This window comes from Primulina tabacum, chromosome 11 (assembly GCF_025594145.1).
Source record: "Primulina tabacum isolate GXHZ01 chromosome 11, ASM2559414v2, whole genome shotgun sequence".
Taxonomy (NCBI): Eukaryota; Viridiplantae; Streptophyta; class Magnoliopsida; order Lamiales; family Gesneriaceae; genus Primulina; species Primulina tabacum.
In genome coordinates, this window is record NC_134560.1 from 12,929,197 (window position 1) to 12,951,346 (window position 22,150).

General features: G+C 38.4%; 1 protein-coding gene across 2 annotated transcripts; it reads left to right on the forward strand.

The window, feature by feature from the left end:
* Window positions 1–10,744: 10,744 nt before the first annotated feature.
* Window positions 10,745–16,970, forward strand: LOC142518009 (uncharacterized). 2 transcript variants are annotated; one of them, XM_075620578.1, is made up of 14 exons: window positions 10,745–11,038; window positions 11,140–11,187; window positions 11,288–11,348; window positions 11,454–11,486; window positions 12,321–12,445; window positions 12,560–12,694; window positions 13,485–13,561; window positions 13,664–13,923; window positions 14,670–14,726; window positions 14,825–14,993; window positions 15,635–15,692; window positions 15,769–15,854; window positions 15,992–16,048; window positions 16,457–16,970. In XM_075620578.1, the coding sequence occupies exons 1-14, from the start codon at window positions 10,876–10,878 to the stop codon at window positions 16,538–16,540; spliced, it is 1,413 nt and encodes a 470-aa protein (XP_075476693.1). In that variant the 5' UTR covers window positions 10,745–10,875; the 3' UTR covers window positions 16,541–16,970. The 2 variants fall into 2 exon arrangements, with proteins under 2 accessions (XP_075476693.1, XP_075476695.1); XM_075620580.1 differs by having other exon boundaries at window positions 10,937–11,038; window positions 12,341–12,445.
* Window positions 16,971–22,150: the final 5,180 nt, after the last annotated feature.

Below are 22,150 nucleotides of genomic sequence, written 5' to 3' on the forward strand. Positions count from 1 at the left end.
TCCAACCATGGCTAAGAGCCCTTAGGGCAGCCAAGATCAGATCCAACCCCTTGACACAAAAACTGAAATTTCGAAACACCAATCTGCGCCTATGGGAACTTGCTGTCATTCTGAATTTCCAGCAAGCATGGGGCTGGTTTGAATGGGCCAAAATGGTCCTAATGCATCCTATTACGTGTCTAGGAGTCGCCTTGGGAGCCTGGAGCCGAACCAATCACCTGAAACTCACAAACCAAGAAAAACGTGAAGCTTGCCTAGGAAAAACGAAAATTCTGCATGTGTTGTTCCAAAATGTTTTGACATGGATCTCGATTTTTTTACTTGAATAAACATGATCATGTACTGAAAAATAAATGATAATATGACTTGATTGAGGTTTGAAAGAAATCTAGACATGCCTGGTTTCGTTTCGAAAGAAAACGAACGAAACGACGACGACGCGGCACGGAGGAGATGGAGCGTTTCTTGTCTACCTTTCTTGCTCTCGATTTTTCTCCCTTTCTCCCTAGCTATTATTCACGTTTTTTCTACTGAAAAGGGGTCTGATTTCACTCTGAATTTTCGAAAAGGAGAGGGGGGGGGGGGGGGGGGGGGGGGGGAAATGGTTAGGAGGGTGAGGGAAGTGGGTGCAAGATATAAGGAAAGAATCAAGACCAAGTCTTCTCATTTTTGAATTTTGAATTATGGTTTGATATCAAATGAGTTGGTGGATGCTTCTAGGAGGTAGTGGCCGATTTTTGCTTAATTTTTAGTCTAGGATATGTCCTTTTATTTAATTAAATTGTGCTCCCAAAAATCCTAGAATTATCCTACTAATTACATGCAAAGAATTGGTCAAAAGGTTGATGAGTTGGCAATTGAGTTGCTTAGCAACTAAGGGGCCGAAATTATGCTAATAAAATGAGTGGGAAGTGTTGGTTATCTAGTCAACTAATAATCCTTGAAAGCCTTACTAATCCTTTAAATAATTTAGTGAGCTAACCCCTTAATTTAATAACTTAAATGAGTTCATTTCTTAATCACCTCAAATAATTAAATTAAATCCTCAAACCTCCCTTACTAACTTAAATGAACTTACTTGCTAGCTAACTTAACTTCTGGAAATATTTCTCGAATCTTAAATTCTACCTCAAAACTCCGACTCCGGTCCGGCCTCACTGAAATAACTGAAATGCTAAAAATCAAACTACTGAACTGAAATAATGAATAATTAACTTCAAATAAATGCATTTAAAATAATCATGCAATGAAGTCAATTAAATTTAAAAATCTAGAATTATGCATGGCTTATACGTCTACTGATTTACGGGTGCTACAATCCTCCCCCCCTTAAAATAAATTTCGTCCTCGAAATTAGAACTCACCGAATAACTCAGGGTATCGACTTCTCATCTCCGGCTCAGACTCCCACGTAGCTTCCTCCTTTGAATGGTTGAGCCATTTGACTTTGACTCGCTTAACGAGCTTGTTCCGAAGTTTCTTCTCCTGTCTGTCTAGGATCTGCACGGGTCTGTCCTCATAAGATAAGTTCGGAGTAAGCTGCAACGGCTCGAAATTCAGCACATGCGAAGTATTTGCCATATACTTCCTCAGCATGGAGACGTGAAAGACATTGTGTACTCCGGCCAGATTCGGCGGAAGAGCCACACGATAAGCAAGCGTCCCAACTCTGTCAAGGATCTCAAACGGTCCAATGAATCTCGGACTGAGCTTCCCTTTCTTGCCAAATCTCATGACACCCTTCATAGGTGCCACTTTCACGAAGACATGATCGCCCACTGCAAACTCTAAGTCTCTCCTCCGCTGATCGGCATAACTCTTCTGTCGGCTCTGAGCAGTCCTCATCCTATCACGGATCTTGACTACTACATCTGCCGCCTGCTGAACAATCTCTGGACCCAACTCTGCTCTTTCTCCTACTTCATCCCAATGAACAGGAGATCTACACTTGCGGCCATACAGTGCTTCATACGGAGCCATACCTATAGACGACTGGAAACTGTTGTTATAGGTGAACTCTACCAATGGTAAGTTCGACTCCCAACTCCCAGAGAAATCAATGACGCAAGCGCGAAGAAGATCCTCCAAAACCTGAATAACTCGCTCTGACTGCCCATCCGTCTGCGGATGGAAAGCTGTGCTAAACAGCAACTTCGTACCCAAAGTCGAATGCAAACTCTTCCAAAATGAGGAAGTGAATCTGGGATCTCTGTCGGATACGATAGAAACTGGAATACCATGGAGTCGGACTATCTCTCGGATATACAGCTCTGCATACTGAACCATGGTGAAAGTCGTCTTAATAGGCAAGAAGTGCGCTGATTTGGTAAGACCACTACAATCACCCAGATGACATTCGATCCTCTGGCTGACCTCGGCAATCCGGTCACAAAGTCCATTGTAACATTCTCCCACTTCCACTCGGGAATAGGGAGAGGCTTGAGCAAACCTGCTGGTCTCTGATGCTCGGCCTTTACTAACTGGCAAGTCAGGCACTCGGATACAAAACGCCTGATGTCCTTCTTCATCCCTGGCCACCAATACAATAGCTGCAGATCTTTTTACATCTTCGTACTCCCAGGGTGAATGGAGTACGGGGACGTATGGGCCTCTGATAAGATGTCTGCTCGGATAGAATCACTGCTGGGAACCCATATCCTATCTCGGTATCTCACAATACCGTCGCTGACTGCATACAAAACACTGCCCTTGGCTTCATCTCTCTTCTTCCACTGTGCCAACTGCTCATCTGCGGTCTGACCACTGCGAATACGGTCCAAAAGAGAAGACTGAATGGTCAAGGTAGATAGACGAGGAACTCTACCTCGAGGGTAAGTCTCAAGATCAAACTTCTGCATCTCAATCTGAAGAGGTTTCTGAATCGTCAAGTGAGCCATCACTGCGACTTTCCTGCTCAAAGCATCCGCAACTATATTAGCTTTACCCGGGTGGTAGCTAATGTCACAATCGTAGTCTTTCACAAGCTCCAACCAACGCCTCTGACGCATGTTCAGCTCCTTCTGCGTAAAGAAATACTTGAGGCTTTTGTGATCGGTAAAGATCTGACACTTCTCTCCATACAGATAGTGCCTCCAAATCTTCAAAGCAAAAACTACGGCCGCTAACTCCAGATCATGGGTAGGGTAATTCTTCTCGTGGATTTTCAGCTGTCGAGAAGCATACGCTATCACTCTCCCATGCTGCATCAAAACTGCACCTAAACCAAGCTTCGAAGCATCGGTATAAAGGACAAACTCACCAGATCCTGACGGTACAGCCAAAACGGGTGCTGAGATAAGAGCTTGCTTCAAAGTATCGAAGCTCTTCTGACACTCCTCGCTCCACACAAACTTTACATTTTTCTTGGTCAGTGCTGGGAGTGGAACGGCAATGGATGAGAATCCCTGAATGAACTTCCTGTAATATCCTGCTAGCCCAAGAAAACTGCGGATCTCTGATGCATTCTGAGGCACAACCCAATCTCTGACTGCTGCAACTTTCGCCGGGTCTACCTCAATGCCACTGCTAGAAACAATGTGGCCCAAGAACGCCACCTTCTCTAACCAGAATTCGCACTTACTGAACTTTGCGAATAGTTTATGTTTCTGCAATGTCTGCAACACTGTGGTCAGATGCCTGCTGTGCTCCTCCCGACTCTTGGAGTAGACGAGAATGTCATCTATGAACACTATCACAAACTGGTCGAGGTACGGCTGAAATACGCGATTTATTAGATCCATGAAGATCGCTGGCGCATTCGTCAGACCGAACGGCATCACTAGGAACTCGTAGTGGCCATAACGAGTCCTGAAAGCTGTCTTCGAGACATCAGCATCTCTCACCCTCAACTGGTGATAACCAGAACGCAGATCTATCTTGGAGAAAATCGAAGCTCCCTGCAACTGGTCAAATAGATCCTCAATCCTCGGCAGTGGGTATTTATTCTTCACTGTAACCCTGTTCAACTCCCGGTAGTCAATGCAAAGCCTCATCGAGCCATCCTTCTTTTTCACAAATAAGACCGGCGCGCCCCATGGAGAAAAGCTCGGGCGAATGAACTCCTTGTCGAGAAGTTCCTGAATCTGCTTCTTAAGCTCTGCCATCTCTGTCGGTGCTAGTCGGTACGGCGCTTTGGATATCGGAGCCGTATCTGGCATAAGCTCAATGGAAAACTCCACCTCTCTCTCGGGTGGCATACCAGAGACGTCTTCGGGAAAAACGTCTAAGAAATCTCTGACAATCAGAACATCTGAGGCTGACTGGCTGGGTTCCTCGGGGACAGATGAAAAGGTCGCTAGAAATGCCCGACACCCTCTATGCATGAGTTTCCTAGCCTGAACATAAGGAATAATGCGCGGTAAAGGAAAGTACCTGTCCGGCTCAAATACGAACTGCTCCATTCCAGGCGGTCGGACAAGAACGGATCTCCGCTGGAAGTCTATCAACACTCTGTTCCTCAATAGCCAGTCCATCCCTAGGATGATGTCAAATTCCGGCATCGGTAGCACAATCAGATCCGCATAAACAAGATTACCGTGCAGCTTAAGGTCTATATCTCGGATAACATTGGTGGCTGCCATCTCCTCGCCTGACGGCAACACTACTGAAAAGGCTGTATCTAGCCCAATGGTCTGGATCTTGAGAAAGTTTGCAAAGACCTCCGAAATAAATGAGTGAGTGGCCCCTGAATCTATCAAGGCCTTGGTAGCGGAACCAGATATAAAAATTCTCCCTGAAAGAGCGGAGCTCTAAGTTGAATCCCACTACAAGATCTAAACTTATAGACATGCAAAGGTCAAGGTTCCTCTAGCTTAATTCCCCCCAAAATAAATCTGAGTAGAGCATGCAATCCTATAACAGTTCTAAGTTCAAAAATCTAAATCCCGATTCCCAAAATGCTGAAATTCGAAGAATAACTTAAAGTTTAAAGGTACCTGTCAACAACATAGTCTCCGGGTTGGTTTCCGCGGCATGGAGAGCAAAAACTCTGCCTTGGTTAGGCAGATTCCTCTGAGGGCACTGCAGCAACATGTGGTCTGGACTGCCACACTTAAAACACTTTCCTGAGCCAGCCATACATGCTCCAGGATGGCGACGTGAGCACCTGGGACAAACTGGGTGCTCCTAAGTCCTCGGGGCTGGGCGTCCCCGCTGCTGCTGCTGCTGCTGCTGGCCTCGGTTCCTGGGAGGTCCATGAAAAGGCCTCTTATTCTGCTGCTGATGCTGATGAGGAGGAGGGCGGTGCGGTGCCTGGACTGGGCGCTTGCCCTGGCGATCCCTCTCGATATCCCGCAGATCCTTCTCTGCGGCTAAGGCCTTGGAGACGGCAATCTCATAAGTAGCAGGGTCAGATACCCTAACATCCCGGCGCAAGATCGGCCGTAAACCCACCAGGAAGTGCATCAGCTTGGCTCTGGCATCATTCGCGATCAGGGGCACAAAGTGACAGCCCCTCTCGAACTTACGGATAAACTCCGTAACCGTCATATCCCCCTGCCTCAGGCTCATGAACTCGGTGGTCAGCCTGGTGCGAACCTCCTCAGCAAAATACTTGGAGTAGAAAACCTCCGTAAAGCGGGTCCAAGAAAGTGTAGCCAAGGTCAGGGCTACCGAAGCTCCTTCCCACCATAAGCGGGCGTCTCCAGTGAACAGGTAGGTGGCACACCGGATTCGGTCTGCGTCTCCCAGCTCCATGAACTCGAAGATAACCTCGAGGGATTTGATCCATCCCTCGGCAACCATGGGGTCAGATGTCCCAGAGAATTCCTTCGGGCGCATCTTCATGAATCGCTCATAAACAGCCTCGGGCCCTGTCGGCCTGGCTGCGGCTGCGGCTACGGCTGCGGCATTGCCCCCCGCAAACTGTGCGAAGAACTCTGCCATCCCAGCTAACATCTGGGCACTCATGTCCGGTGGGGGCGGTGGAGGAGGTGGTAGGTCTCCCTCCGATCTACGTTCCTCCCTGTCCTCTCGGCGAGGCTCCTCCTCTCTGTTGCGCTCTAAAATGCGTCTAGGGGGCATACTGTTCCAACATAACCCACACGTAACTAACATGCATAATTCCATACTTTATTTTAAATGAACACTGAAATACTGAAAATCTGGAAGCATGCTGACAAAATAATTCATGCTTTAACTAAAATGCTGAACAAAATGCTGAACTGAAAAACTTACAGACCGAAGACGTGGCTTCATGAGCTTCTCGCGGTCAGTAGTAGTGAAACCCTATACAGAACCACCGCTCTGATACCAACTGTAAAGGGGCCTAAAACTCCTTTCTTGAAATTTGCGGAAAATTAAAAATTTTCTTTTTAAAAGAACTTAAATGGCCTCATTCATAAAATCACTGGGGAATCAAGTTCAATGTTTAAAATAATAGCAGCGGAAAAAAATAAAGTTTTGCCAACAATAACAATTTAAAAATTATCCAACGACTGATAAAAATTGTTTGCGGAATAACAACTGCTGCACTGAGGTTCTCGGGTGCCACTACTGCCGACCCAAGCTGGCTCACTGGTCCCCGCCCTCGGCCCTGGCCTCATCAGTACCTACAACAATCAAGTCTAGTGAGCCTAAAGACTCAGCATGCATAAATCGCATCTAACGAGTAAAAATCTGAATTTAAAATATGCATGAGTTAACATATCCTGTCCTGAGGCATACTGAAAAATAATCTGTACTGAGCAATTATAATACGTGCATAAATGAACTGATAATCACAGTAAAAATGTCTGCTCCTTGGAGCCTGTACTGAAATAACTGATAAAATTTTCTGTTGAGATTATGTTTTACGCCTGTGGCCACTGCACTAAGCTGAACTGATCGGTAACTGGCTACCGGGGAGGCTGAAACTGAACTGAGCTGGCCGGTCACTGGCGACCGGGTGGTACCATACTGAACTGATCGGTCACTGGCGACCGTATAAAATAACACTCCCACATAGTGAATGAACCACAAGCCATATCGCATAAATCTCAAAAATAATCATTTTCTGTTTAATGCACGTAAAATAATTAACTGACGTAATGAAAATTCCTGTAATTTTACCAACTGGATTGGATTGGATCGTCCCCAGGCTCGCTGCAACCTAACTGTGCTATGAAAGATATGCAATAGCTTAAACTTGACCAACTATGCAATTTACATTCAAAAGATGCGACTATGACGCCTAATGACTTCGCATTTAATCATGACTCCGAGCCAACCTGAACCGACACCAAACCGACGTATAGTCATGATTAAAATACGCTGAAAATCATAAAATAATGCTCCTAAAATGATAGGATCGAAATCTAGGTGGAATGGAGGCCAAAACACGAAACGCTCTTTCGAGAGTCAATTTGGCACATCGCACTGTAAATTCTCGTATGACCTCAAAAATGATCCGAATGACAAACGGTCAAAAACATGACCTTCCCAACTCAATGAGGCACTGTCCAGTCCAAGGCCATGGGCTGAAAGCCAACCAAGAACTCAAACGAGCCTTCTGAACGACACAGAAACATGCTGTAATTTCCAGCAGCTGCGCAACTACAAGACTTGCATTGGTTTCGAGACTATCGGCCATTAGGGGCGTGAACCACCAACCAGAGACTCTTACCAACATCCCAAGTAATGATTTGAACCATGGCTAAGGGCCCTAGGCCAGCCACAATCCGCATCACACCAAAACTCAACCGAAGGTTCCAACCGAGAGCAACGTGCATGCGTGTGTAGTGTTTTGCTTAGATCGATGTCTTGCGTCATTCCAGTGGCCATTTGATTGACCATGGCACGATCTAGACATCTAGGAGCATGATATGAACCGTGGCTAAGGGCCATAGGCCAACCAAGATCCACACCAAGCAAACACAAACCGAAACCATATGCTGAACAAAGGAAGAAGCCGAATGGGGAAAGGGGCTGTTTTGATCTTTTGATTAAAAACCGAGGGGCCATGGACCAAGCCACCAAAAGGGTGACTTAGTCACGTCTTAGACATGCTAGGGGAGTGATCCAACCATGGCTAAGAGCCCTTAGGGCAGCCAAGATCAGATCCAACCCCTTGACACAAAAACTGAAATTTCGAAACACCAATCTGCGCCTATGGGAACTTGCTGTCATTCTGAATTTCCAGCAAGCATGGGGCTGGTTTGAATGGGCCAAAATGGTCCTAATGCATCCTATTACGTGTCTAGGAGTCGCCTTGGGAGCCTGGAGTCGAACCAATCACCTGAAACTCACAAACCAAGAAAAACGTGAAGCTTGCCTAGGAAAAACGAAAATTCTGCATGTGTTGTTCCAAAATGTTTTGACATGGATCTCGATTTTTTTACTTGAATAAACATGATCATGTACTGAAAAATAAATGATAATATGACTTGATTGAGGTTTGAAAGAAATCTAGACATGCCTGGTTTCGTTTCGAAAGAAAACGAACGAAACGACGACGACGCGGCACGGAGGAGATGGAGCGCTTCTTGTCTACCTTTCTTGCTCTCGATTTTTCTCCCTTTCTCCCTAGCTATTATTCACGTTTTTTCTACTGAAAAGGGGTCTGATTTCACTCTGAATTTTCGAAAAGGAGAGGGGGGGGGGGGGGGGGGGGGAATGGTTAGGAGGGTGAGGGAAGTGGGTGCAAGATATAAGGAAAGAATCAAGACCAAGTCTTCTCATTTTTGAATTTTGAATTATGGTTTGATATCAAATGAGTTGGTGGATGCTTCTAGGAGGTAGTGGCCGATTTTTGCTTAATTTCTAGTCTAGGATATGTCCATTTATTTAATTAAATTGTGCTCCCAAAAATCCTAGAATTATCCTACTAATTACATGCAAAGAATTGATCAAAAGGTTGATGAGTTGGCAATTGAGTTGCTTAGCAACTAAGGGGCCGAAATTATGCTAATAAAATGAGTGGGAAGTGTTGGTTATCTAGTCAACTAATAATCCTTGAAAGCCTTACTAATCCTTTAAATAATTTAGTGAGCTAACCCCTTAATTTAATAACTTAAATGAGTTCATTTCTTAATCACCTCAAATAATTAAATTAAATCCTCAAACCTCCCTTACTAACTTAAATGAACTTACTTGCTAGCTAACTTAACTTCTGGAAATATTTCTCGAATCTTAAATTCTACCTCAAAACTCTGACTCCGGTCCGGCCTCACTGAAATAACTGAAATGCTAAAAATCAAACTACTGAACTGAAATAATGAATAATTAACTTCAAATAAATGCATTTAAAATAATCATGCAATGAAGTCAATTAAATTTAAAAATCTAGAATTATGCATGGCTTATACGTCTACTGATTTACGGGTGCTACAATTAATCTTGACACGATATTTTACGTTATGCCTCATGACATGATATTTTCACTTGCATGCAATTTTATTATATTATTTACTCGTTATTTACGATATATGCATGCTGAGTCTTTAGACTCACTAGACTTGATTGTTGTAGGTACTGATGATGTTGGGGCCGAGGGCGGGGACCAGTGAGCTAGCTTGGGTCGGCAGTAGTGGAACCCGAGGACCTCATTTACAGCATTCCCCATTTTTATGATCAAACATTTTAACAGTTGTTGGATTACTTTAAACTTGTTATTTTGCGAACAATAAGTTCTTCCGCTGCTATTTTTAAACATTAAACTTGATTTATCAGTTTATTTTGTGAATGAGGCTTTTTAATTATTTTAAAAAGTAAATTTTTTTTTTATTTTTCCGCAAATTTTCAAACACGAATTTTCGGCCATTATAAAGTTTTGGTTAAGTTTCAAGTCAATACGAGTCAAAATCGAGATGTACATCTAAGTTTAAATGTTAATATGTTTATTTTAAATGTTTATGAAATTATATGATGAAACATTAATGCTAAAAGATATGTTGAATTCTTGGTTTAAAAGAAAATTGATTTATATATGCTTGAATTTTTATAAGTGACGGAAATATGAAAAGATGAAGGAGGTGAAGTGATTGTGATTAATACGATGATTATGATGATATGATGATATATAAGGCTAATGCTCAGTTGACGGGTGAGAGTGTCGTTGATATCCCCGCCGCCCAGTACTATGGTTACACGTAGATGGATCCATCGAGCTTCAGCTGATACGAAAGTCACAATTAACGATCCGAATTCAATAAAAGAAAAACGTATATGTATACGATGAAAAGAAATATGATATGATATGATACAATGAAAGGAAAAATGTTTAAGTTTATGCATGTACATGAAAATTTATTTTAAGTTAAAGTATTTTCACTGTTAATGTGGATGTATATATATTACTTGTTATCATAATTAAGGTTTACTGAGTCAATAGACTCATTAAGTGTGATCGATGTAGGTGAGCTTGATGTTGATGTTAATGGATGATTTGATGGTTGAACTAGCTGGACTGAAGGTGTACATAACTCGAGGCCCTTCGTTAATTTTTCGCAAATAAAACTAAGTTTATGATTTATGATTACTTAAAGATTTTTATGACTTCTATGTTTTTGAAAGATTTTTGAGAGGATGTTAGAGTTAAATTTATTTTTGAAATAATGTTAGTTTAAATATATTGATATTTACGATTTTGTGCTTTGGATTACTTTCTTTTGGATTTGCAAATAATAGTTGGTTGATTTATTTTAAATTGTTCAAAAATATTTAAAATATATTTATATATACGTGCATGTGTTCGATCGAATAGATGGATACGAGGAAAAAAAAATTTTGTAATATATTTTTAATGAAAAACGAACCGCAGAAGTTTCACAGACTTTATTGCATTTTTCTTAAAAAAGCGACGACGTTCCTCTTTATATAGTACCAGTAGCTTCCCCCAGGCGACTAGCGACTATACACTTCCCGATCTGCAACTCAGGGCGACCATTTCTCAGAGCACCGATGGAGGAGAGAATCGAGAATCGAAGCAACTCTAAGAAGCTAGGGTTTTGGAAAATCGCCGCTGCATCACTCATTTTCAGGTTGATTCTGGCTTACTTCTCCGAAAACCTCAATCTCTCGTCTCGCACCGAAGTATCCACTCCGGTTACCAGCCTCCGCCGCCGTAACTTCGTTTTCTCGCTAAGTGTTACTTAAATTATTTTTTATTTTCTCGTGTTACTCAACGTGTGTGACAAATGGTTTGTTGGACCGTACTTTTTGTAGTGGCGGAAGGCTACTGGTTGAAGCAATTATCAATGTCACCTTATCAAGGTTCGTGAACTTCATTTATATTTGCTGAAGATTTATTTTTTTTAGTTTTACTGAAATTCTCATATATAATGTAATGATTTTTGGTTGCTGTATTGAGCAGGCTCTATGTATCATGGTTCCCCTTTACTGCTCGGAATTCTTGGGCCTCTGACTGTGAAAAGGTAAAATTTCAAAGCTTTTAAGTTAACAATGTGAAGAAACGAGTTATGTAGTCTGTTTTCCTATGATATAAGGGAAGATTAATGAATATGAATGTGGTTATGCAGAACTGATGGACTGCCAAACCATCTCTTATGCAGGTATTGGCTTTTTCTATCTCTTTCGATTGGTTTCATGACAGTCATGTATGCAAGTGTTTTTTTGTGTTGAACATATGATGCCATTGTGCAAGTTTGGGTATAACTTTGTAAATGATTAAATGGTTAGGTGTTAAAAAAATTAAAACCGAGTGTTCTCATAATCTACTAGAAGAATATTTGACTTGAACTGTGTCTCCTCCCATCACATGCCTCAGGTCTCCAAGCCATTAGAAACATCTTGCGTATTTTATAAACTTTAATAAGCAGTGCTACTTTTATTTGATAATGAGACCAAGCTGACAATGGTTGATGAAGTATCCATCTGTTCCTAATTAGTACTTCCTTCGATTATATCTTCCCACCAACATGATATGCAATGTCCGAGTTGACAATGTTTAGTTGAACAAATTTTCTGTTGAAGTTGACATGTTATGACATCATCTGAAGACTAGAAACAGATCAAGTATTTATTTTAGAATCTTTCACTTTTAGGGCAAGTGAAGCCTGGAATAATAATGTCTATAATGAAGGTTTTCCCCCCTTATTCTGACACTGTGGCATTCCATGTTTGGATTCCATCCAAAGAAAATGTAATGAAGCCTCTAGTACTTCATTAGGCTGTGTGTTTAGCTGTGCATAATGTGTAGCTGTATACGTTGTAATATCCTATAAAAAATCTGTTAAAAGCTGGTATGTTTTCCTTATGTCATCTGAAGCTATATTAGTCCAAAAGAAAGCAATAGTAGTATGTTCTGCCTATTTTTTAAATTTTCTTTCGTATTCAGTTACTGAAATGTAATTTAGCATGGAATTATCAACATTCTTTGGATATAGTCTGGTTTTTGTGATTGCAGATTTTATCAGTGCAATTCTTATCCGTGCTACTGGGCGCATGCTTGAAATTTCACATGTTCACAAATTGAAATCTCTAGGCCTTGAAAAACTGTTCCAAGATAAAGGTACATCCGTACTTGCAAATTAGTCGGTGTGGTTGCATTCCTCTTTCAAACTCTGACCATCCTGTTTTATTTGTTCTCTACCACATTGATGGGTTACTTTGTCTGTCTCTCTAGATATTTTGCCATCTGGTGATATCGCTGCCCTCGTATATTTATGGAACCCATTCACAATGGTCACCTGCGTTGGTTTCAATACATCACCTGTCGACAATCTTTTCGTCATCTTGTCACTTTATGGGGCATCTGCTGGTAAGTGAAATGATGCATTACTATTTTATTCATGAGCACAGGCATTAACCTTCATAATTTGACCTAATCACTATGTATCTCTTCTGTTGAAAATCAATTCAAGTCATTTGGCTTCGTTAGATTTTGTCCTATGATGAACACATTCTTGGTTGCCACACACGGCATCTAATGTTGCCTTTGCTGATTATGGAGAATTTTTGTTGGCAGCTATCTCCAACTACTTCATTTCCTTTATTTTTGTTTTGTTTTTGAATAACTATTTATAAATTTAAGTAGCTTTCCAATTCTTCTAGGTACTGAAGTTAAACACTGCATGGTTTTCATGTATCTGTTTCTCGCCACTAGGGTAATATTGTGGACCAAAATCCACATATATCATCAGAAGTAATCTGATACTTTGGCATGGTTTCATCTTTAAGTTTCCTTTATATGACTTTCACAATCAGGTGCTCATTTAAATTACTGAGATAAGTATCGTCTAAAGATAATTTTGGCCTTTAGTATCAAGGGTAAAAAGAACAATGTTTATCTAAATGCTCCATCTATTGAACTCTTTATGCCTGGAGTTATTTAGTGATTCTTTAAACCATGAGGAATAGATTTATTCTCCAGATGCCTGCAGATTATGTGCCTTTGTCAGGTTATGAGTTGGGAGGATTTAATGACATTAGTTTAACATTTTAAAATATCTTTCCGGTCTAAGAAATACGGTTTACTCTAAATGAGTCATTTACTATGTATGAGAACTTGAACACAATCTAACTGAGTCATTTGCTACTGATGCACACAGGACTACCACCACTGGCAGCTTTTGGGTGGGTTGTAGCAACACATTTATCTCTATATCCTTTGGTCTTAGTCATACCGGTATATTTCATGGATAATTTGTCAAATAACTGACTTGTGTTTATGGAGCTACAGCAGATAATAAATCTCATTATTTATGTAATTCGTCTCATCCATTTCCAGGTGGTCTTTTTGTTAGGTTATGGCCTGGATGCACCACCAAGAAAATTGTTTCTGCCTAGTAATTTACAAGTTGTTGATGAGAAATCACTGGAACATGATGTACATAAGACATTGCTAAATAAACCAACAGAAACTTCGTTTTTCTGCTGGCGGAGAGTCATTTTCTTCTTTTGTTGGGCATGCATATGGATAACATATGTGCTTTTCTTGTGTGCTAGTTCTGTAAGAGAGTATGGTGGTCTAGGAGAGATGTTCAACAGGTACAAGTTGGCATTGCAATACTTCCTTATGTACATTACTCACATTTCTGTAAAATGCAGTGAATCACTGATCTACTCTCATGCTGAATAAATTTATCCACCAAAGTTGTGTCCTTTTTAGAGCACGTATTCTAACTTTAAGGTGTATTACATTTCAGGAACTTTCTGTTAAATGTGTAAATTGTTATATACGCATCTCTCTCTTAGCAAATAAAATACCTAGTTTCTAATTGGATTTTTGTTCTTAATGCATCACTTCAAAGAAAGTTGTAGTATTTTTATATTTGATGTTTCTACGATGGTAATGGTCTACCAGTGTCTTACTTTTGATGTTTCTTCCCTATTTTGCGTCTGTCTTTTGTTAGGGGATAATTACGATCTATCCTTTAGAACAAGATTTTCTTGTACTTTTTACCCAAGATATTCATCAGAAGCTTACTAGAACTTTACCTTATAGTTTTTGCACTCGCACTGCTTTTCTTTGAAAACTTTGACATCATCTAGTTCAAATGACAAAATTTGATACACTCTCTTACTCTTCTGTGGCCCTTTTACTGGGAAAAAGGTGTGATGCTTTCTGTTTGTGGTCGCCATGTATCTTGAAGTAAAATTATGACCTTATCTTGTGGTGTTTCATTCCATATAGTTTTCATCATTATTTATTTATTGCGTGATTTTCCATTCTTTATTGAAGATATCCTTCATGATATATTTGCTTATCTGTTATTCTATCAATCCAATTGCAGGACTTATGGATTTATTTTGTCTGTGAAAGATTTATCTCCAAATATTGGTGTTATGTGGTTAGTGGCATGTGCATTTGGTGTTAGTGAAATTTTCTCTTTGTTTAGCCATTCATTTTTACCCTATTGCTATAAAATATCTGACAAATTCGATGCAGGTACTTCTTTGCAGAAGTGTTTGATTTTTTCAGAAGTTTTTTCCTGATAGTTTTTCATGTGAACATCCTATTCATGATATTGCCATTAGCCATACGGCTATATCACAGGCCATGCTTTCTGGCCTTTGTTTACTTGGCAATCTCTTCAATGCTGAAATCCTATCCTTCTGTAAGTTTCCCATCTGCCTCTGTGTTTTTCAAAGATATCATATGCACTTCTGTTTTTAATTTAGCTTGCCTGCAATCTATAATATACTGTTGCGGTGTTTATAATTTTATGCTTGTGATTTATGGCACATGATTACCTTCTTGTAGAACTTTCCTGGAAATTAAGCAATGGATATTTTTACATGGTAGATATATTCACAGATTGGTAAGAGGGTAGTAACTATATGAACTCAAGCCATTAATATAAAAATATATAGCCATGCTCCAGTCTATGGTTCTAAACATGCATGTAAATTATATCTAAACCAGCCTGACCACATGTCATCTTCAAATTGCTGTTTTATATGGGCTACCTCGTGTTGGGCTTTCGAAGTTAGCAGGGTGTATAAAACCTGCTAATCATTAATTCACGGAAAGTCTGAAATATAAGATGTTACTAAGTTCATATGTGCTGTTAAATCATCTAAACATATATGGACTGTTGAGTATCTGTTATTTTGTTCCTTGCACGTGTTATTCATAGAACTTGTAATGTTGATTAACTGTGTGGTTGGAATTAGTATTAGACTTTAATGTTTGGCTTGCTGTTGAATGCTGCACCTATTCAGTCTGTTCTTACTGATCATTTGCACCAATAATCAGGTTGGAGATTCAGCTCTGTACTTGAGTTTACTGGCATTGTTTGTTAATGAGCTAGCAGGTACCTTTTCAATAACAATGCTGCTTTTGCTTTCATTTCGATCAAAATTCTGACGTCTTATTATCTGTGTATGCAGAAATGAAATTTTCGTTCTTCCTCTTCTGTGGATATGTTGGGATTTCACTTTTGAGCCCTGTGATGCATAATCTATGGATTTGGAGGGTATGTGCCTGTGGATATAGATGCATCTACACAATTTATATCTGCCAATTGGGTATTAGAACAAGTATTGGATTAAAAGTCATTGTTAAATCGTTAATGTAGATGTCCGTAATTTTTATTTACTTTCATATTTTCAGGGCACTGGAAATGCGAACTTTTACTTTGCAACTGCAATGGCATATGCTTGCTTCCAGGTTCTAAACTCTTTGTAATTTTTTATAATAATGTGCATCTGGATTTCAGGCTTGAGCCCGTCTCCATTGTTCAATATTGAAACAATGACTGAATAATTATATTTTTCAAGATTTTGGGGGTTTGTTGATTGAGAATGAGAAGTTCTGTGCAATAAATAAATAAAATTTTCAATCTACATAATGATTATAGCTGAGATTATTTTATGCTGAACAACCTTTGTCTTGTCAGATAATTTGGAACATTTGAAGCTAATGAAAAATTTTGTATGATATATTCGTCTTTGCTTAGTGGTAGATTGCAATGCAAGAAAATAACTTCTTGGGAGTTGAATTAGGCAAAAATGAGGATGTTTCCATGTCAACCCTAGATATCTCTCAGTTTTCTTTACAAAATCTGTATCATTGCAGATCATACTGGTGGTTGAGAGCGTCAGTACCATGCTCAATTACGACAGAAAGGTAAGAAAACTATGCAAGACTACAAAGACTTGAGGTGATTGTATGCCTTCAATAACGTCCTATGGAAGAGAAGATATTTGGTAATGCATCAAGTGTTTGCCATCCATCGAGTTGGTTTTGATGCTTCGAAGGTACACCATGGCACTTAGAACTGCTAACTGCCACTCTATCTAGGTAAGATTTTACTTCTGTTAAGAAAGCTTGGACAAAGAAATATTTGAAATGTGCTGGTGAGAACCTATGATTAAGGCGAGGTTGGTGATAGTGTGCATCATCAAAACTTTTTATGGCCACCATCTCCTCTTTAGATTTGTGAGATGTATGGGAGAAATTTCTGGACTGGGATCACTTTCCAAGATGACGTTTTTGTACGTCAGTGGTTAAATTTCACTCTTATCTGTTTTAAGAAAGGGTGCAAGCAAAACAAAACGATCCGAATATCAAGAAAATTTTGTGAATTGAATAGTTCAGAATATATAATTAGATTATATCAATAAAATATAATAGCTTTCGAACTATTGAATAACATAATTTGAGCGTTCGAGTTCGGTTTGAATTCGACAATTTCGAATACGAATAATATATTTTACGATCTGGCTAAAAATTCTGCGAGTCGAGCCTCGATTGCACTGTGGTTTTATGTAGATTCAATGAAATATCTTTAGAATAATGATCGTTGGCATGAAGTTTTGCTGCCGTCTTTTGTCAAAAAAATGATTGAAAAATTGACTTGTCAAAGAGAGTGTTGGATTGTAAGGTGTTGACGCACAAGGATTATATGTGCCCATCTACTGATTAAAGTCCAGACCATCTAGAGTAGTGCTGCACTGCTGCCTACCCCAACTAAACCGAGTCAACAGTCCAATTATTGATTTTGAGGTTTGGGAGTGAATTCTCATAATCTATTGATTTTGAGATTAGGGAGTGAATTCTGACGTTACAGGACAAATGGATAGTTTGAAAAATAAAATAAAACTATTGTGTTTTATTCATTCATTATTATTTTTTCAAAATGTCTTTCAAAAAGGTTATAATTCAAAATCTTGGTGAGTAAAAGACTATTTAAATATTCTCTTTAACCTGGCTTTCAGTTAGGGACTTGGCTCCGCTCGGGAGTGTCTAAACCCGGTTAAACAGGTTGTGGAGTGAGTGGTCCGGAATGGGTAATGAGATTTAATGGACCTACCGTTATATATATATATATATATATAATATTTATATTTTATATTATATATAGTCTCTTCACATTATTGTTCAGTTGTTAAATTATTATTAAAATATTTTGGTTTAGATATAATTTTGACGACTGTTAATTTTGGATTTTTTTGTAATATATTTTTTAGAATTTATAATGTTTTCCTAATAGAGGTTTGTGAGTCCAATTCTTAAGGGTCTAACCCGAATTGGATTTGTCGGCTTTTGGGAGGGGGCGAGTCTAAAAATGAGACGGGTGGATTCAGATCCGGCCCAAATTTTTTTTGACGGGACGGGTCTTGAGATTGGTCAATCCTGTTCAGATTCGTTATCATCGCTATTTTTAGGTGCTACTCGGTTTGAATGACATGATAATTGAAGGATAACTAATAAGAGTGATTAAAAGCAGGAAGATGAGGATAAACAATAAAATAAAATAGAATATGTGAAGTTTGATATGATTTCGATTTGATGGATTAATTTTTTGTATAGTCTTATAATGACCAAAATATCTCCATTATTTATCGATATTTATCATAAATAATCAAACTATGATTTACCATCACTTTTGCTCCATGGAAGAAGCCTCACGCAACCTCCAAGCCTTCCAATTCCCTGTCTGCAAATTGCAATCAATTCTCAAACCACAAAGCACGAAATTACAAATAAAGAATTATATCAATTGTAAGAAATGTTCAATAGTGTGATGAAGTTGGTGAAATTAAGTTTATAACTTCATCCCATGTTGTCAGCATTGATAATTTCACCGTATGTTTCTACAGTGGTGTGAGATGATCTATAGTGATAATGTTGAAATATCAATTTTTATTCCATATAATAATTTTATATTTAACAAACAAAATAAATAGAACATAATTTTAAAAATACAATTATACCTAGTTAAATATTAAAATTTACACAAAATTTTAAAAAGTACATATTTAAAAATTTACGCACAGTTTTTTAAAAATACACGCAATTAAAAAAATTTATCCATAATTAAATGTAACAAATTATGAACTAAATATATTAATAAATGAATCATTTACGAAGAATTTTCTTCCATCTTCGTATAATACTCATGCTGAACGTCATTTAGGTTTGAATCTTTAATATTTTTCCCCATGATTAGAATTTCTTGCTCCATCTCATTTGTTTTTTGCTCCCTCAACCTCATTTCCCATTGTCTTTGCATGTTGTGCTCAACTTTTGCAAAATAATTTAATAGCTAAAGCAGTCTTCATATATTCATTTTCATAGTATTGTGACTCCCTTTCTTCAATTTCTTTGAGAAAATTCACGACCTTTGGAACTTTCGATCCTCTTCTTTCACGGACTTTTTAAAGGTCTTCATTATCATTGGTCCAATGATTTTTCCTTATTCTTGCACGTTGTCTCCTTCATTGGCGGTGTGTGTTTCTGCGGGCGTTGAGAATGGTGATGTAGAAGATTTACCATTAATATTCTTCATTTTCTTGGTAGCGTTTGTCAAAACTCATTTGAATAAAGAATGACCATATCTTTCATTTTGGTTGCTCTCTGAACACCAACCAAGCTTTTTCATCGGACCACGGACACTCATTATCTTGCTCGAATGTTGTTTGAGCTTGGGCATATTAAACAAAAATATATATAATTAGGGGTTTTGTTAAATTTCAGTTAAAAAAATTATTTCAGAATGAATATATATATACAGTTTTGATATCCTGCATATTTTTGTGAGCACCGATGATGTGTCATTCACCTGATGAAATATAGAAAAATTGCGCATCCAATGAGCGAGTGACACCTCATCGATGCTCACAAAGGTGTGCTATATATCAGTTTTTTTATCTCGAATGACGATTCGCTTAGGTTAAATGCTTTTAGTTCACTTATTTTATTTCAGTCGCCTCCCGTTATGGAAATGCAATAACAAGCGGAAGAAACCCATTTCCAGTTACAAGTATGCATGGGTACAAGAATTTTACAAAATCCATAAAATTTGAAGAACATCTCTTGAGAGGAATTGAAGAAAATACAATTTATGGGTTTTAGGGTGCTGAGTAAATTCTTTCTTTCCCATATCAACCGATTCTTTTTGTTGTTTAATTGAGATTATTTATTACTCTTAGTTCAGTGAAACAGAAATTGAGAATGAAAGGTTGGAAATATTCACAATGAGACGACTATGGTTGATGTTCAAGAGAAGAAGAAGATAGAAGGACACTATCAAAATCATACAAATAGAGTGAATAATTACTCAAAAATGATCAGAACATTGAAGCATAGACAAATAAGGCTACGTTTGGTTTGGAGGATAAAATAATGAAATGATTAAAAGATATGATAAAAAAAATGATTGAAATAGATAATAATAAAATAATATTATTTTTGGTATGATTGTTAAGAATTGGATAAATAATAATCTTTTGATTAATTGACAAAATTGTCATTCCAGTTTTGTGGCGGCGGCGGTCGACGGCGGCGGAGGGCGGCGGTCGACGGCGGCGGAGGGCGGCGGTGGTCGGTCGGCGGCGAGGGTGGTGGTTGTGAGTTTGGATTTAGGAGAAGGGTAAAATTGGAAAAGTAGGATGTATTAAGAGTGTGATAAATAATCATAGAGGGTGAGGAGTGATTATTTTATCACACCTAATATAACCTAATCATTCATAGGAGGAATTGACTTGGTTAAATAAAAAATGTATCAAACATGTGATTAGGTGGATTAAAAAAAATAAACCCACCTAATCACCGGAACCAAACATGGCTTAAAAGAATTAGCCCATTTTAAGGCAATTCAACCCAATACCAATTAAAAAACAATCCGTTTCTTTATATATATATATATATAAGCATTTTTTGTGTGTGTTTCTAAAACAGTACACTTAAAATTGACAGAGAGATGCCTGAAAGACTTTATTTTGAAATTTACGGGAAAAAAATGTACATTTAAACTATACATATAACTAATATTATTCTCCAAAACTGGAATTCTTTTTTACAATAAACAGTAAAAAAAAAGCCTTTTTTCCTGACATTATTTTTTATGTCTTGATTTTATCTTCAAGGGAAGAATTGACTCATAAGAATTAAATATATTGCCAAGTGGATTAACAGTAATGGTATGGAAAACAAGCATAACTAATATATGTGCCAAATAAAAGAAGATTAAATATTTTGATCAAGAAATCAAAAATCAATATGACTCGCGACGTAGAATAAAATATTATAAAAATTAAAAACTACCGTGAATGATGGAGTTTTGCAAAACTATTGGAAAACTCCACAATTATTGGCAGACGCTGCAAAACGATAGCAGCACTGCAAAAAGCTGGAGCCCTTCCAAAGAAAATCCCACATGTTGGCCAAATACAACACCAGTTTGGGCCGAAAATGTTGTAGCAGGTTGGGTTCCAATTGATGATGCAGTTCATACAGAGGCTTGTTCTTCATATGAAGGGGGACAATAATCATGATGTTTTTATGAGTGATGTTGAACCAAAGATGTCATATGGCGAGTCTGGAGAATAAAAAGATAATTATGAAGATGACAGAAATGACCATATAGCAGAGAATATGTGTGCATGTCCCAATGAGGTAACATCATCACATGAACACCTCTTGATACATTACTGAGAAAAATCATATCATTTATGCAAGGAACGTCTGAGATGCCATCATTTTTTGATAAAATATTCGGGGATGAGCTTAAATCATATCATTTATGCAAGGAACGTCTAAGATGCCATCATTTTTTGATAAAATATTCGGGGATGAGCTTCTTTATTCTCTTGATGTACCTTCTGATTTGCGATCCAGCTATTATAACCCGAAAAAAGAGAGGTTTCTATACAAATGATTTTTAAGGATAAAAATGATTTGATTGCATGTGTGAAAGATTACTCCGTTAGAGTTTCTGGATGTGAGTATAGTGTTTTTGAGAGCACGCGTACTTTGTGGAAATTATGGCGCAAGAAACCTCATCTACTTTCAGGTGTCGATGGGGCCTTCGAGCTTCTTTCAAGTTGAAACGAGTTAATGGAAATAAACGAAATGTTGTGGGTCGCATACATGTATCTCTACCTGTCGTTATAAATAATTGTAAATTGAACACAGAGACGGTAGAAGATACAATATTGGATATTGTGTGATGTGATCTTTCATTCGAGATTAAATATATAATTGAGCAAGTGAAAGATAATTTTGAATACGTAATCTCATATATGAAGGAATGGAAAGGTTGCAACACACGATGAATATTGTTTATTTTACATGGGAGAGCTCCGTGCAACTTCTTTCAAAATATATTGTGGTTTGTCCAAATATAATTCGGGAACAATTGTGGAGTGGAACCATCTCAGATGGAACAAGTGCCCGATAAAAACATTAGACTATGTTTTTTGTGCTTTAAAGCCGTGCATAGATGGGTTTCGACGCAAAATCATTAATGTCGGTGATATACATCTG